This window comes from Pelophylax lessonae (assembly GCF_965119305.1).
Source record: "Pelophylax lessonae genome assembly, chromosome: 4".
NCBI classification, from domain to species: domain Eukaryota; kingdom Metazoa; phylum Chordata; class Amphibia; order Anura; family Ranidae; genus Pelophylax; species Pelophylax lessonae.
The window spans coordinates 354452184-354466537 of record NC_138771.1 but is presented as its reverse complement, the minus strand read 5'-3'; the positions used below and the strand labels follow the sequence as shown (position 1 = coordinate 354466537).

The 14354-nt window shown below is 45.6% G+C and overlaps 1 protein-coding gene across 1 annotated transcript in view; it reads left to right on the top strand.

Moving 5' to 3' along the window:
* The first annotated feature begins 5369 nt into the window (after positions 1 to 5369).
* RNF14 (ring finger protein 14) overlaps positions 5370 to 14354 on the top strand; it is a 101089-nt gene continuing 92104 nt past the window's right edge. The window contains exon 1 of the mRNA XM_082256856.1: positions 5370 to 5529. Within this exon, the coding sequence (XP_082112982.1) occupies positions 5376 to 5529 (154 nt within the window). The 5' untranslated portion in view covers positions 5370 to 5375. The remainder of the gene's footprint in view (positions 5530 to 14354) is intronic.

Genomic DNA, 14354 nt, shown 5'->3' with positions numbered 1-14354 from the left:
ATTTCATTTGTCAGCCACTCCCCATCCCACTGCTCCAGCCTGCCTGGGTGTCACTGCTTCCTCAGCCCCTGGAGGAGGTGGGGGTGCGGACCGAGCCCATCCTGCCGTGGCTGAGGGAAGGGAGCCACCTACAAATAGTTGGGGGGCACAGTTTGCCTTTAACTGGCCAGTTGTGGGAGACCCCCCCCCCCCCCCATAGACACGTTTGTGGGGGGAGCAGAGCAGGCCATTTTCTGTGTGTATGTGAGGAAGGTGGAGGTGGGAGAGTGCCACACTTATGGAGGATTCCTCTGTACACACCATAGAGCTGATGGGACCTCACTGTACATATACACATCCGCCTGAGACTTTCTTTCTCCCTCCCTTCCCCTCTCCCTCTACCTCTCCCCCTCCCTCTCTAACAATTATAAACCTTTAATTTTTTTGTTAATGGGCAAACTTACAAAATCTGCAGGGGATCAAATAAATATTTTCCCAACTGCATGTGTTGATTTATCTATATGAAACAATTAGACATATGCCGGTTTTCGGTAATTCAATATATCGCGGTATTGCATAGCCACGGTATTGTTATTGTGGCATTTTTAAAATACCGAGTTTCTCTGTCAAGTCTGCCTGACTTGTGAATTGATACATTTCAGTGAGCTGGATGACTCATTCAATCACACAGCTCTCCCAGTAACTATAAACAAAAATGTTTACATTGTATCTTTTCCTTCCCTCTGCCAGGGAGAAAGGAAGTTTAACCTCTTAAAGACTGGACCTTTCTCTGACACTTGTTGCTTGCAAGTTAAAATCAGTTTTTTTTTTTGCTAGAAAAGTACTTAGAACCCCAAACATTTTATATATATTTTTTAGCAGAGACCCTACAGAAAAAAAATGGCGATTGTTGTAATATTTTATGTCACACTGTATTTGCGCAGCAGTCTTTCAAACGCAATTAATAGACTTTAATGAATAATAAAAAAAAAACGTAACCGTAAAGTTATCCCAATTTTTTTTTTTGTTACACAGAGAATCGTGAGAGAATCGTGATCTTTATTCCAAGCTAAAAAATCGTGATTCTCATTTTGGCCAGAATCGTGCAGCTCTAATATATATATATATATATATATATATATATACATATATATATATATACACACACACACACACACACACACACACACACACACACACACACACACACACACACACACGCACACACACGCATAGCAGCCCACATTACATTATTATATAGCCATCAAGCAGTGTCTGGCCTACCTGGTGATGACTGGTCCTGGCGCTCTGATCCGATGGCCTGGTCTTTAAAGGGGCAAATCCTTGCGATCCAGAAGTGGTTAAACCTGCAGGAGGACCGGTGTTTTTATCTATTAATGACTTTACTATTGCTTTAGGCCTGGTTCACATGTATGCGGGTTGGTGGTTCACATGTATGCGGGTTGGCGGTTCACATGTATGCGGGTTGGCGGTTCACATGTATGCGGGTTGGCGGTTCACATGTATGTGGGTTGGCGGCCCACATTTGCACAGGCATAGCAGCCCATTGATTTGAACGGGCTGCTTTGCCCTCATTTTCCGCAGAAAAAAGGTGCATGCAGCATTTTTTTAAAATTCAGTGGCCTTGAAATCCATCCTGCTTTTGCACCATGCGACTAACCTGCAGTTCCTGCTCTGGCAAGCTTTCTGCATTTTTTGTATACGTGGGCACAGCATTTAAAAACAGTTTGCGTGTGCAGCAAAGGCAGGTAAGTCGCATGGTGCAAAAGAAGAATGGATTTCATGGCCACTGCATTTTTTTAAATTCTGCATGCACCTTTTTTCAGCTGAAAACGCAGGCATAGCAGCTCAAGCCCATTCACATCAATGGGCTGCTATGCCTGTGCAAATGTGAACCGCCAACCCGCATACATGTGAACCACCAACCCGCATACATGTGAACCACCAACCCGCATACATGTGAACTAGGCCTAAAGCAATAGTAAAGTAATTTATAAACAACACCTCCTTCAGGTTTAACCACTTCTTGACCACAAGGATTTGCCCTCTTAATGACCAGGCCATCGGATCGGAGCCGAGCGCCAGGACCAGTTATCACCAGTTAGGCCAGACACTGCTTGATGACCTATTTTAGGCCTGGTTCACAGAGTCTGTACTGACTGACTATATAATAATGTGCATAAGTGAACCAAAGCCCCTAAATTCAGCAATGAAATTGAAGTGAGGTGGAAATTTAATAATTTAAATTTAATAATAGAATACCGTGATAATACCGTATACCGTGGCAAAACCTTAATCAATTAATCGCAGCATGAAAATCTGATACCGTCACAAGCCTAGAAACAATACTGACTGGTTATGCATTTAGACCCGCACAAGCTGTTTTGGTATGAACCTTTCCAGGCTATTTTCCAACCCTCTGGTAGTCTTTTGTTGGAGCTAATTGCAATGTTGTAATTGACTTGAATAAAACAATGTCTTTTTCACCTATACTATTTATATTCATCGTATTTATTTCTGGAGGTTTTGATTAAATAAAATGAGCTGGAGGTTAAAGCTGAATTCTAGATACAGTTTTTTTGCATAGTTATTTTTGACCAGGTTCACCATGTAAATATACATCTTCAACTTCCTTGTGGAAGTGGGGGATCACTTTAGTTGTCGGCCTGGTCTTCCAGGTCCTGTGCCAAGCAGTTTCCTTTCTGCATAGTGCACACAGAGCTTACTTGCTCGCTCAGCACGACCACCATTCACAGAGCGCCCTGTATTTTTCTCAGTAAATACAAGGTATTCTTTGATTGAACAAGAATGAGATCTTGACATCACCATCTGTCCTCTCCACCTCTTCAAATCCTAGAACAATTTGCATTCATTGAAAAATACAAGGCATTCTTTTAATAGTGGCCGTGATGTTGGAGCAACCCCTGTGTTCACTATGCAAAAAGGGCAGGTGGGGAAATCCCTGTACTAGCACTGCCCACTATAGAATATGTACACTTACAAGCTGGATCATTATAACTATGCAATAAAAAAACATACGGATAGTTCAGCTTTAAATTAAAGGATGCGTTTTTTTATTTGTCTTTTGATATCCTGATCCTTGGTTATCAAGAAGGATACATACTCACACTGTGGTGCTATTCTGGAACTATGGGGAAAGTGTATTAGCAGGAAGGGTTATCTTTTTTTTTTTTTTTTCCAAGGACACCTCACAGTAAAACAATAAAAAGCCAGTTCACCCAAAATTGATATTTCAGTTTTTGGTGGATGCTGAAGAACTAAACTACCTAACGATTTCTTCCATTTCTTTAGGACTCTCTATTGATATGAAGGGTTCCCTTTCTCCCTCTTGATTTTGTTTTTATTAGGAAGACTGAAACAGGTGGAACTAGAACATATAGTGGTTGGCAGGGACACCCAAAACTTTGCTAGACAGAAAAAAGTTGCAGGAATTTTGGCTGGGAGATTTTGCTTTTGGGTTACCCATGTCACGATTAACCAGGGTCTGACTTAGACAACCAGGTTCAACTTATAACTAAGGAAGAATTTTAAAGAAAAATTCTATTTAGAGCTAACTCGTTTTGTGTGAAGGGGAACTCTGTGGCCTTGTTTGGGAAATTATCATAAGTACACTGCTCAAAAAAATTAAAGGTACGCTTTGAAAACACATCAGATCTGAATGCGTAAAAATATCATGCTGGATATCTATACTGATATGGACGGGATAATGTCTTAGGAATGAAAGGATGCCACATTGTTTGATGGAAACGAAAATTATCAACCTACAGAGGGCGGAATTCAAAGAAATGCCGAAAATCAAAGTGAAAAAAATTATGCATGTCAGGCATGCATATAAGCATGTGGGGCCCTCAAAATGGTCCTCAGGATTTTTTAAGGGCCCCACATGCTTATATGCATGCCTGACAACGTTGGGGAATGCTCCTAATGAGACGAGGGATGGTGTCCTGGGGTATTTCCTCCCAGGACTGGACCAGGGCATCACTGAGCTCCTGAACAGACTGAGGTGCAATCTGGTGGCATCAGATGGACCGAAACATAATGTCCCAGAGGTGTTCTTTTGGATTTATGTCAGGTGAGCGTGGGGGGCAATTCAATGGTATCAATTCCTTCATCCTCCAGGAACTGGCTACATTCTCTCGCCACATGAGGCTGGGAATTGTCGGGCACCAGGAGGAACCCAGGACCCCCTGCACCAGCATAGGGTCTAAAAATAGGTCCAAGGATTACATCCTAATACCTAATGGCAGCCAAGTCCCATTGTCTAGCCTGTAGAGGTCTGTGTTGTCCCTCCATGTATATGCCTCTCCAGACTATTACTGACCCACCACAAAACCGGTCCTGCTGAACGTTGTTACAGGCAGCCTAACGTTCTCCATGGCTTCTCCAGACCCTGTCACGTGTGTTCGGGGTGAACCTGCTCTCATATCTGAAAAGCACACCTGCCATTTCTGGTGTTTAATGGAAAATGCCAATCGAGCTCCACGGTGCTGGGCAGTGAGCACAGGGCCCACTAGAGGTCATCAGGCCCTCAGGCCACCCTCATTAAGTCCGTTTCTGATGGTTTGGTCAAAGACATTCACACCAGTGACCTGCTGGAGGTCATTTTGTAGGGCCCTGGCCTGGCTCATCATGTTCCTCCTTGCACAAAAGAACAGATACTGGTCCTGCTGATTGGTTAAGGACCTTCTACGGCCCTGTCCAGCTCTCCTAGAATAACTGCATGTCTCATGGTATCTCCTCTATGCTTTTGAGACTGTGCTGGGAGACACAGCAAACCTTCTGGCAATGGCACGTATTGATGTGCCATCTGGGAGGATTTGGACTAACTGTGCAGCCTCTATAAGGTCCAGGTATCGCTTCATGCTGCCAGTAGTGACACTGACCCTAGCCAAATGCAAAACAAATGAAAAACAGTCAAAAAAGATGAGTAGGGAAAAAATTGTCAGTGTCTTCCACCTGTAAAACCATTCCTGTTTTGGAGATTGCCTCATTGTTGCCCATCTAGTGCACCTGCTGTTAATTTCATTAACACCAAAGCAGCTGAAACTGATTAACAACCCCCTCTGCTACTTAACTGACCAGATCAATATCCCTGGAGTCTAATTGACTTGATGCTGATTAAAAAGTGTTCCTTTAATTTTTTGGAGCAGTGTACATACAGTATATTGAAAACAGAAATGCATTAAGTAATGTTCCTAAACTTATTAGAAGTTTTATTGTGAAATTGACTGTATTTTTTGCATTTTATTAAACTGATATTTGGTTTTTAAATTTAATGTACTTGTATAATGTGTTTAGAGCAATTGCAGCTTCACTAAAATGATTAACATAGCAATGACCTTCACAGATAACCAATGTCCACTGAAAATCAGGAAGCCCAGGAGGATGAACTGCTAGCTCTCAGTAGTATATACTCTGAAGATGAGTTTAAGAGAGCCGACACTGCTCCGGGAGGGGAGATCCAAGTGTGTCTGGAACTTCCTCCAAATTTTAAAATATCTGTTAAATGTAAGTCTGACAAAATGCACTTAAAATAGTCCTAAAATTAACTATATCACTGACTCAAAATGCTGTAATATTACTGTTGAAATATTTTTTCTTACTTTGAAAATTTGATCATATCCTCAGTTCATCCCCGCAGTTGCAGCTCTTGGTTTTTTAAGTATTTCCACCTCTTTATAACAGCCAGTGGTGTGGGGAAATAAATAATCTCTTTGCTGATTGCAAAACAACGTCTTCCATGGTTTCTTCTAGTATCTCCAGTGACTGAGCAAAAGAACACTGGGCACCCTTTTTATATGTGCATGCTCCAGGGATAGAGCTGGCCACTGGATGGTGTAGACTTCAGCTGTACAGTCTGACCATCAGCTGCTTGATTACATTTTATAAGGCCTGTTTCTAGAACAGTAATCAAGCGAATGATCAGGATAGCACAGCTAAACTCTGTACCATGCAGTGGCCAGCAGGGAGGAACATGCATGTCGAAAGGGATGCCGGGTATGTAATCTTTCACCCTGGCTTGTCAATTCTCCATGGCTGAAACAACTAATCGACATTATTGATTATGAAAATAGTTGTCAACTATTTTTATAATCGATTGTTTGGTCAGCCGATTAGTTGGCCTGTATACAGAATGCATTATTTGTTTAAATATCAAGAAATACAGTGCAGCACACGTACAGCTCAGTACACCGTCCTTACATGTCAGTAAATACCTGAGAACATGTGAATGTGTGAGGAGCAATGCCTCATGAGCAATGTAGTCCTGGGCAGGAGAAGGAAGTGAGTCCATTCTAAAGGCATAATATTTTTTTTCATGGTATAACATATTTGTTGTTAAAAAAAATCCAGCATTTACAATCACTTTAAGGCCTCTGTGCAGGGAAAAACAGTCTCAGCCTTTAGTACTACTTTGTATAAAAGATTTATATCTCCCCTCCACCCTTCATGTAGTTTCGTGTCTGATTCGAGGTTCCAATACCCTGTATATCTGACTTCTGAGTATATTTATTATATATATATATATATATATATATATATATATCAAATGTTATACATACAGTATCTCACAAAAGTGAGTACACCCCTCACATTTTTTGTAAATATCCAAATTGAGCCCAAAGTGTCAATATTTTGTGTGGCCACCATTATTTTCCAGCACTGCCTTAACCCTCTTGGGCATGGAGTTCACCAGAGCTTCACAGGTTGCCACTGGAGACCTCTTCCACTCCTCTATGATGACATCACGGAGCTGGTGGATGTTGGAGACCTTGCGCTCTTCCACGTTCCATTTCAGGATGCCCCAAAGATGCTCAATAGAGTTTAGGTCTGGGGACATGCTTGGCCAGTCCATCACCTTTACCCTCAACTTCTTTAGCAAAGCAGTGGTCGTCTTAGAGGTGTGTTTGGGGTTATTATCATGTTGGAATACTGCCCTGCGGCCCAGTCTCCGAAGGGAGGGGATCATGCTCTACTTCAGTATGTCACAGTACGTGTTGGCATTCATGGTTCCCTCAATGAACTGTAGCTCCCCAGTGCTGGAAACACTCATGCAGCCCCAGACCATGACACTCCCACCACCATGGTTTTGACTGTAGGCAAGACACACTTGTCTTTGTACTCCTCACCTGGTTGCCACCACACACGCTTGACACCATCTGAACCAAATAAGTTTATCTTGGTCTCGTCAGACCACAGGACATGGTTCCAGTAATCCATGTCCTTAGTCTGCTTGTCTTCAGCAAACTGTTTGTGGGCTTTCTTGTGCATCATCTTAAGAAGAGGCTTCCTTCTGGGATGACAGCCATGCAGACCAATTTGATGCAGTGTATGGTTTGAGCACTGACAGGCTGGCCCCCCACCCACCCACAATCGCAGGGCTGACAATGTGCTGGCAGCACTCATACGTCTATTTCCCAAAGACAACCTCTGGATATGACGCTGAGCACGTGCACTCAACATTTTTGGTCGACCGTGGCGAGGCTTGTTCTGAGTGGAACCTGTTCTGTTAAACTGCTGTATGGTCTTGGCCACTGTGCTGCAGCTCAGTTTCAGGGTCTTGGCAATCTTCTAATAGTCTAGGCCATCTTTATGTAGAGCAGCAATTCTTTTTTTTTTTAATCCTCAGAGTTCTTTGCCATGAGGTGCCATGTTAAACTTTCAGTGACCAGTATGAGAGAGCGATAACACCAAATTTAACACACCTGTGACGGTGGCGGGTATCAGACCCCTGGCCTTCTTATCCAACTCGTGACCAAACACCAAGCAATCTCACACCCTGCCGTCACTTGCGTAACAATGCCACTCTCAGCTGCACCCAGCGTACAGATTGTCCAGCTTGCGGGACCACAATCTAGATGCCAGCAGACTGAGAGCGTTTGTCACCGGGTTAATTAAACGATTAACCCTTTCGCTGCCACCACCGCTACGTTTGGGCTTAGCGGACGCTCGTGATTTTACAAATATCAATTATGACTTTAGAATAACCATCTGTAACACACCCACTGTCACCTCAGACCAGAATGGTTTAGATAAGTTAGCCTAAACAGTACAAATATCAATTATGACTTTAAAATAACTGTCTGTAACACACAGTAGCGCACTTCAGGAGGCAGGTTTGTTTGGGTCAAGTTGCGTTTAAGAGCTTAGAGACAAAGTTAACACTTTTCAAAATAAGGTTTAATTATAAGAAAGGTTAAAATTGGTGCGAATAAAAATATTTACAGAAAAATGGGTTACAATGAAATAGAGACACAATACAGCAATTTAGAAATAGGAGAATAAAAGAATGAAAATACTTGCATTAAAACAGTCCTGGTATTACCTTAGTTTCAGAAAATGAACATGCGGTCGGTCCTCTCTTAAAGCGATGTTATTGCCTCAATGGTAGAATGAGAACTGAGAACTCTCTCAGTCCCTGTCTTTTTCTCTGACCCTCCAGGGGGTGTCACCAGATGTACTCAGTGGCCAGTAGCTAATGGCTCTGAGTCTATAAACTGCTAAATGACCTCCCGCTTTGACAGATTCATAAAAGCACTCATATCTGGAGATATGAAACGGTGACACGCGTGAAACCGATATTTCATGGTCCGGTTTGGAATGTCCTATCTTTAGACACTAAACATGGGTTAGCATGGAATAACCTCTGACCTGTATGGCATTGGATCGCTGGCTTGCCTTTCCTAGGCATGACGGTGTCCGTGCTGGGACTTAATTAGATTGGTATTTTATGGGGCACCCAAATATCTACTTTTTGTTAATATGTTATGTTCGGTTAAAAAGATATGATTTGAGCACGGATTGTGAGATGTAAGTTAACAATTTGGCTTTGAGAATGTACAAAGCAATTTCACTGGACATCTAATCTGACCCCCTGCTGTCCTAGGAGACACAACTTCTGCTTGGTCAAGCTGCTTGTGTATAGTAAAGGTGTGAAAAATGTCAGCTTTGCAGAAACCTGGCATATAGTGACCCAGGGGGTCATTAAACTGCCAAAAGGCTGGAGGATGAGGCTGGTAAGAATGACCCATTTGGTTTTAACACTGTCAACTAAGCTTGCAACACAAGATGGATGCTTGGGACAGCGTTTGAACAAAATGGCGGCCTGACAAACTAGAGTGCCAACGCAAGATATCATTACACCTCCCCCTCTTGTGGGTGCATAGGAGGGGAAGCACAATTCCCCTCCGGACGCACCCATCTCCTGCAGCTCGGCTTGACACGACAACCCATCAGCGTTGCCAAGGGTGCTACCTTTCTTCTGCTGGTTGACAGAGGCTACTCCCCTGGGGAGCAGCTTCCGGCTCAAATAGAGGATGAGAGTTTCCTCTCCTTTAGCATCCCGCCGGCCTAGGGCTGCATCTGGCCCAAAGGTAATGGCATAGGGTGGTGCCGGGACTGGGCATTTAAATTCCGGGCCCCATGTCCCAGGTGCACGAGCCAGTACCTCCGTCAGGGCCGGACGGTCCTTCTGCCACACTGGCGTCAAGGATGCCAGTTTAACCAGGATACCATTGGTTAAGCCAGTCACCGGTTCAGTTGAGCCACTCTCGTCGCATCCCAGCATCCTCCTGTCCAGGAATGACGTAACCAAAGTGGTGGTGTGAGGAGTAGGCCAGGTCCTGGTATCCTCAGTTCCAGATCTCTGGGTGCCCACTCCTCCCTGCTTTTCCCAGTACAAAACTGCTGACAGGTCCATCTGACAGTTACTATGCAGAACTGTCAAACTAGGCCGTGCCAGAACGTTTGGGACTGTGGACAAGAGCTCTGGGTGTTCCACCCAGGCAGGGCCAAACACTACCAGGCCCCTAAAGCAGGCCACAGCACCAGGTTCGACCTCTTCCCGTGGATCACACGTGACCCTTAGGGAGGTGTCTGATGCGTTCCCAACCCCATCTAGCATTGCCGTAGACGCAGTTAAGCCACATGGGTTGGGGAAGGCTGGCTCGTTCTGAGCCTTCCAGATTAGAGGGTTTGGTCCACGCCCCCTGCTGAGGTTCAAGGTGGTTAGACAGCGGGCATCAGCCAGCTGCTTTAACACCTCATGGTTCCTGGGCACAGGGTAGGCCACAATCGCAGGGCTGACATTCAGCCTGCTAAAGGCTCCACAAAGCCTTCTCTCGGTCTCCTGTTCCCCATCGGCCTGCACCTCCTGTGAGACAGGAGAGGTCGCAGGTATGGGGGGAGCAGACACCCAGGCGCCCATCTCGTGGACGTCAGGGTGTGTCCTCCCAGGGTCTCCAATATCTCTGATGCGGCATGCAGTAAGCCCTGCCAGCAGCATAGATACCTGGAGGGGGAAGGGGGGCTTTAGCTGAAGGCCCAAACCCACGCCCTGAGTGTCAGCTACTGCTAACAGGACACCTGTCTTTCCCAGTTCAGGGGTACTAACTCTGTCCCTGGCATGTGCTGGGCTAGGATGCTGTGTGAGGATCAGGTCAAGCCACAAACCCTGGTGCTTCACTCCAGGCCCTGCCCGCCTGATCTCACAGAGATCCTTACAAAACAGATCATGTGACACCTTCAATACATGTCTGTGAGGTTGCCTGGACACAATGAACAGCTGTTTAACCCCTTCAGTCTCCAGGCCTCCTGCCTGTTGTCCTGTCACACCTATCTGCCCATTGTCCCAGTCAAGCTGGTGTTTACTCATCACAGCTGGGGGCCTTTCAGCTCCAGTCCTAAGTGATCGGATAGCCTGGTCGATCCGCAGTGCTGCCTGACAGGCAGTACTATAAGTCCCAGCCAGCTGTCCTGTGGCGAACAAAGACAGCTGCTGAGGCCTAACAGAGGTGGAGTCCACTGGGTCAGAACAAGGAGAGGACATAGAGACCTCCTCCTGCTGCTCTGCGACCAGGGCCTGCATCTCCCCTGCCTTTGCCACACTGCGATGGACCACCAACATTGACAAAACATCTTTAGCATTATCATCATTTCCATCAACATTATCAGCAACATCATTTCCAGCATTATTAGCATCAAAATTATCATCATCAACATTTCCATCATTAATATCATCATCATCAACATTATTTGCATCATCATTAGCATTACTACAGCATACCCCTGGTAACTTCACAGGCAAGAGGGCCTATTTCCTTCTTCAAAAGATGGAGGACCTGGTAATTCAACACCACTCCACCCCTCCCCCTACCTCTGTCCATCCATAGGTTGCCCAGACATTAACCCAATATCTGCACACAGTACCTTTTCAAGTCCAGAGAGTTCCGTGGAGGCATCCAGGGTGCTCTTAGCAGGGGTGTAGTAAGAAACAAGGGTACCTAGGTCAGCACACAACAAAACATCTGTGGGGATTTCCTCAGAGACTCCCACCTCCCTCATCCCACTCCCAGCACCCCAATCAAGGAAAACACGGGCACGGGGTACCTGTGAGCGGGTCCCCCCAACTCCAGTGAGGGTAAAAAACTTTCCAGGGATGATGTCCCTTCTTCTTATCACTTCTGGTTTGACCAGAGTGACTTCAGCTCCTGTGTCCCGGAAACCAGTGACAGTCCGGTTGCCCACGGTGACGGGCTGCAAGTTGGTGGCGGTCACCCGGGATTTCCTGCGGACAAACAGCACGGAGGAAGAGTTGCTGGCCTGCTGACCAGGTGATGTCATCTGCTTCTGCTCAGGGCACTGTGTCCTGAGATGTCCCGCTTTTCCACATGTGTAGCATCTGCAGGTGTCAGTTGTAGGGAAGGTGACACCAGGAACTGCAGGGGCTGGTTGCTGGGGAGCTTGACTCCTAGGTGCAGGAGGTGTTTCCATGTGTGATTTCCCTCCTTTCGCGCCATACAGAGGAGGAGCCTTGCGATGGTCAGATACCCGAGTGTGGATGTAGGTATCGGCCAGTTCTGCTGCTTCTTGGGCAGAGGCTGGCTTTCGTTCCAGCACAAACTGTCTGACGTCTGTAGGACAGATGTGAAACAATTGATCTCCAATCATGAGATCCTCCAGGGACTCAAACGTAATGGCCTTCAAGCCCTTAGTCCACTGACGGAACGTGGTGCGTAGGCGGCTTACCACATCCATATATGAGTCCCCAGGTCCCTTTTGCAGGGACCTAAATCGCTTCCGGTACACTTCCGGGGTTAACTGGTACTTTTGGGTGATTGCAGCCTTGATGGCCTCATAATCACCATCCTGTTCCGTTGGCAATTCGACGTAAGCGTTCCAGGGCCTTGCCTCGCAGCCCTGGCGTCAGGTACTGGGCCCATTGTGCTTGGGGCAGCTGGTACTGACGGCAAGTCTTTTCAAACGACAGTAGGTACACATCAATGTCACTGTCCTTTTCCATGACTGGAAATTTGGCTGCCGGGCTCACAAGCAAAGAGGTGTCCCTGTGCTCTAGGGATCCGAGGTTCTGAGACTGGGGCTTCGGCGGGAGCTTATCCATCTCCAGTTCGTGCCGACGATTAGCCTCCCTCTCCCTCTCAGCAGCCTCTCTCTCAGCCGCCGCCCGGCGCTCCTCTCTCTCCACCGCAGCCTGGCGCTCCTCTCTCTCAGCCGCAGCCTGACGTTCTAGAAACTGCAGGTAAGCCATAGGATCCACCTCCTTAACATGTTGCAGCGTTTCCTGCATTAGAGGAGAGTCTATGCTGGTTGCAGGCAAGCTGGGGCTGGTCTGCTCATGCTGTGGAGTGGAGGTGACATCCAGTGGTATTCCAGTGTCAGTCTCTGCTGGCCCATCCTGTGTGGCCGTTCCTGTATCACTGGGCTCTGAAGTAATGGACACTCCGTCTCCTGGTTCCGCCAGGTTCTTGATCGCCTGTATATCATACTCCTGCAGGGCATGAATCATTACTTCATGACTTTTGCCACTGACGTCAAGTCCTCTCGATGTGCACTCCGTAGCAAGTTCATTTTTGTTCATTTTCTTATATTCCGATAAACCAGGCATGTTTGCAAGCAGAAAAGATAGAACAGAAAGCAAAGATAGGAAGGAGCTGTAGAAAGTAGAGATTGCTGTGTGTTTTTCAAAAAACAAAAATAGGCACCAGTTTGTCTCTAAGGATTGCTTTCCACAACCGTTACAATCCTTCAGTGCAGAGCTAATTCCTAACAGTGCACTGAATGCTCTTAAATGCAAGACTATCCCACGTACGCTGCCAGCCAATATGTGACGGTGGCGGGTATCAGACCCCTGGCCTTCTCATCCAACTCGTGACCAAAGACCAAGCAATCTCACACCCTGCCGTCACTTGCGTAACAATGCCACTCTCAGCTGCACCCAGCGCACAGATTGTCCAGCTTGCGGGACCACAATCTAGATGCCAGCAGACTGAGAGCGTTTGTCACCGGGTTAATTAAACGATTAACCCTTTCGCTGCCACCACCGCTACGTTTGAGCTTAGCGGACGCTCGTGATTTTACAAATATCAATTATGACTTTAGAATAACCATCTGTAACACACCCACTGTCACCTCAGACCAGAATGGTTCAGATACATTAGCCTAAACAGTACAAATATCAATTATGACTTTAAAATAACCGTCTGTAACACACAGTAGCGCACTTCAGGAGGCAGGTTTGTTTGGGTCAAATTGCGTTTAAGAGCTTAGAGACAAAGTTAACACTTTTCAAAATAAGGTTTAATTATAAGAAAGGTTAAAATTGGTGCGAGTAAAAATATTTACAGAAAAATGGGTTACAATGAAATAGAGACACAATACAGCAATTTAGAAATAGGAGAATAAAAGAATGAAAATACTTGCATTAAAACAGTCCTGGTATTACCTTAGTTTCAGAAACTGAACATGCGGTCAGTCCTCTCTTAAAGCGATGTTATTGCCTCAATGGTAGAATGAGAACTGAGAACTCTCTCAGTCCCTGTCTTTTTCTCTGACCCTCCAGGGGGTGTCACCAGATGTACTCAGCCAATGGCTCTGAGTCTATAAACTGCTAAATGACCTCCCGCTTTAACAGATTCATAAAAGCACTCATATCTGGAGATATGAAATGGTGACACGCGTGAAACCGATATTTCATGGTCCGGTTTGGAATGTCCTATCTTTAGACACGAAACATGGGTTAGCACGGAATAACCTCTGACCTGTACGGCATTGGATCGCTGGCTTGCCTTTCCTAGGCATGATGGTGTCCGTGCTGGGACTTAATTAGATTGGTATTTTATGGGGCACCCAAATATCTACTGTTTGTTAATATGTTATGTTCGGTTAAAAAGATATGATTTGAGCACGGATTGTGAGATGTAAGTTAACAATTTGGCTTTGAGAATGTACAAAGCAATTTCACTGGACATCTAATCTTACCCCCTGCTGTCCTAGGAGACACAACTTCTGCTTGGTCAAGCTGCTTGTGTATAGTAAAG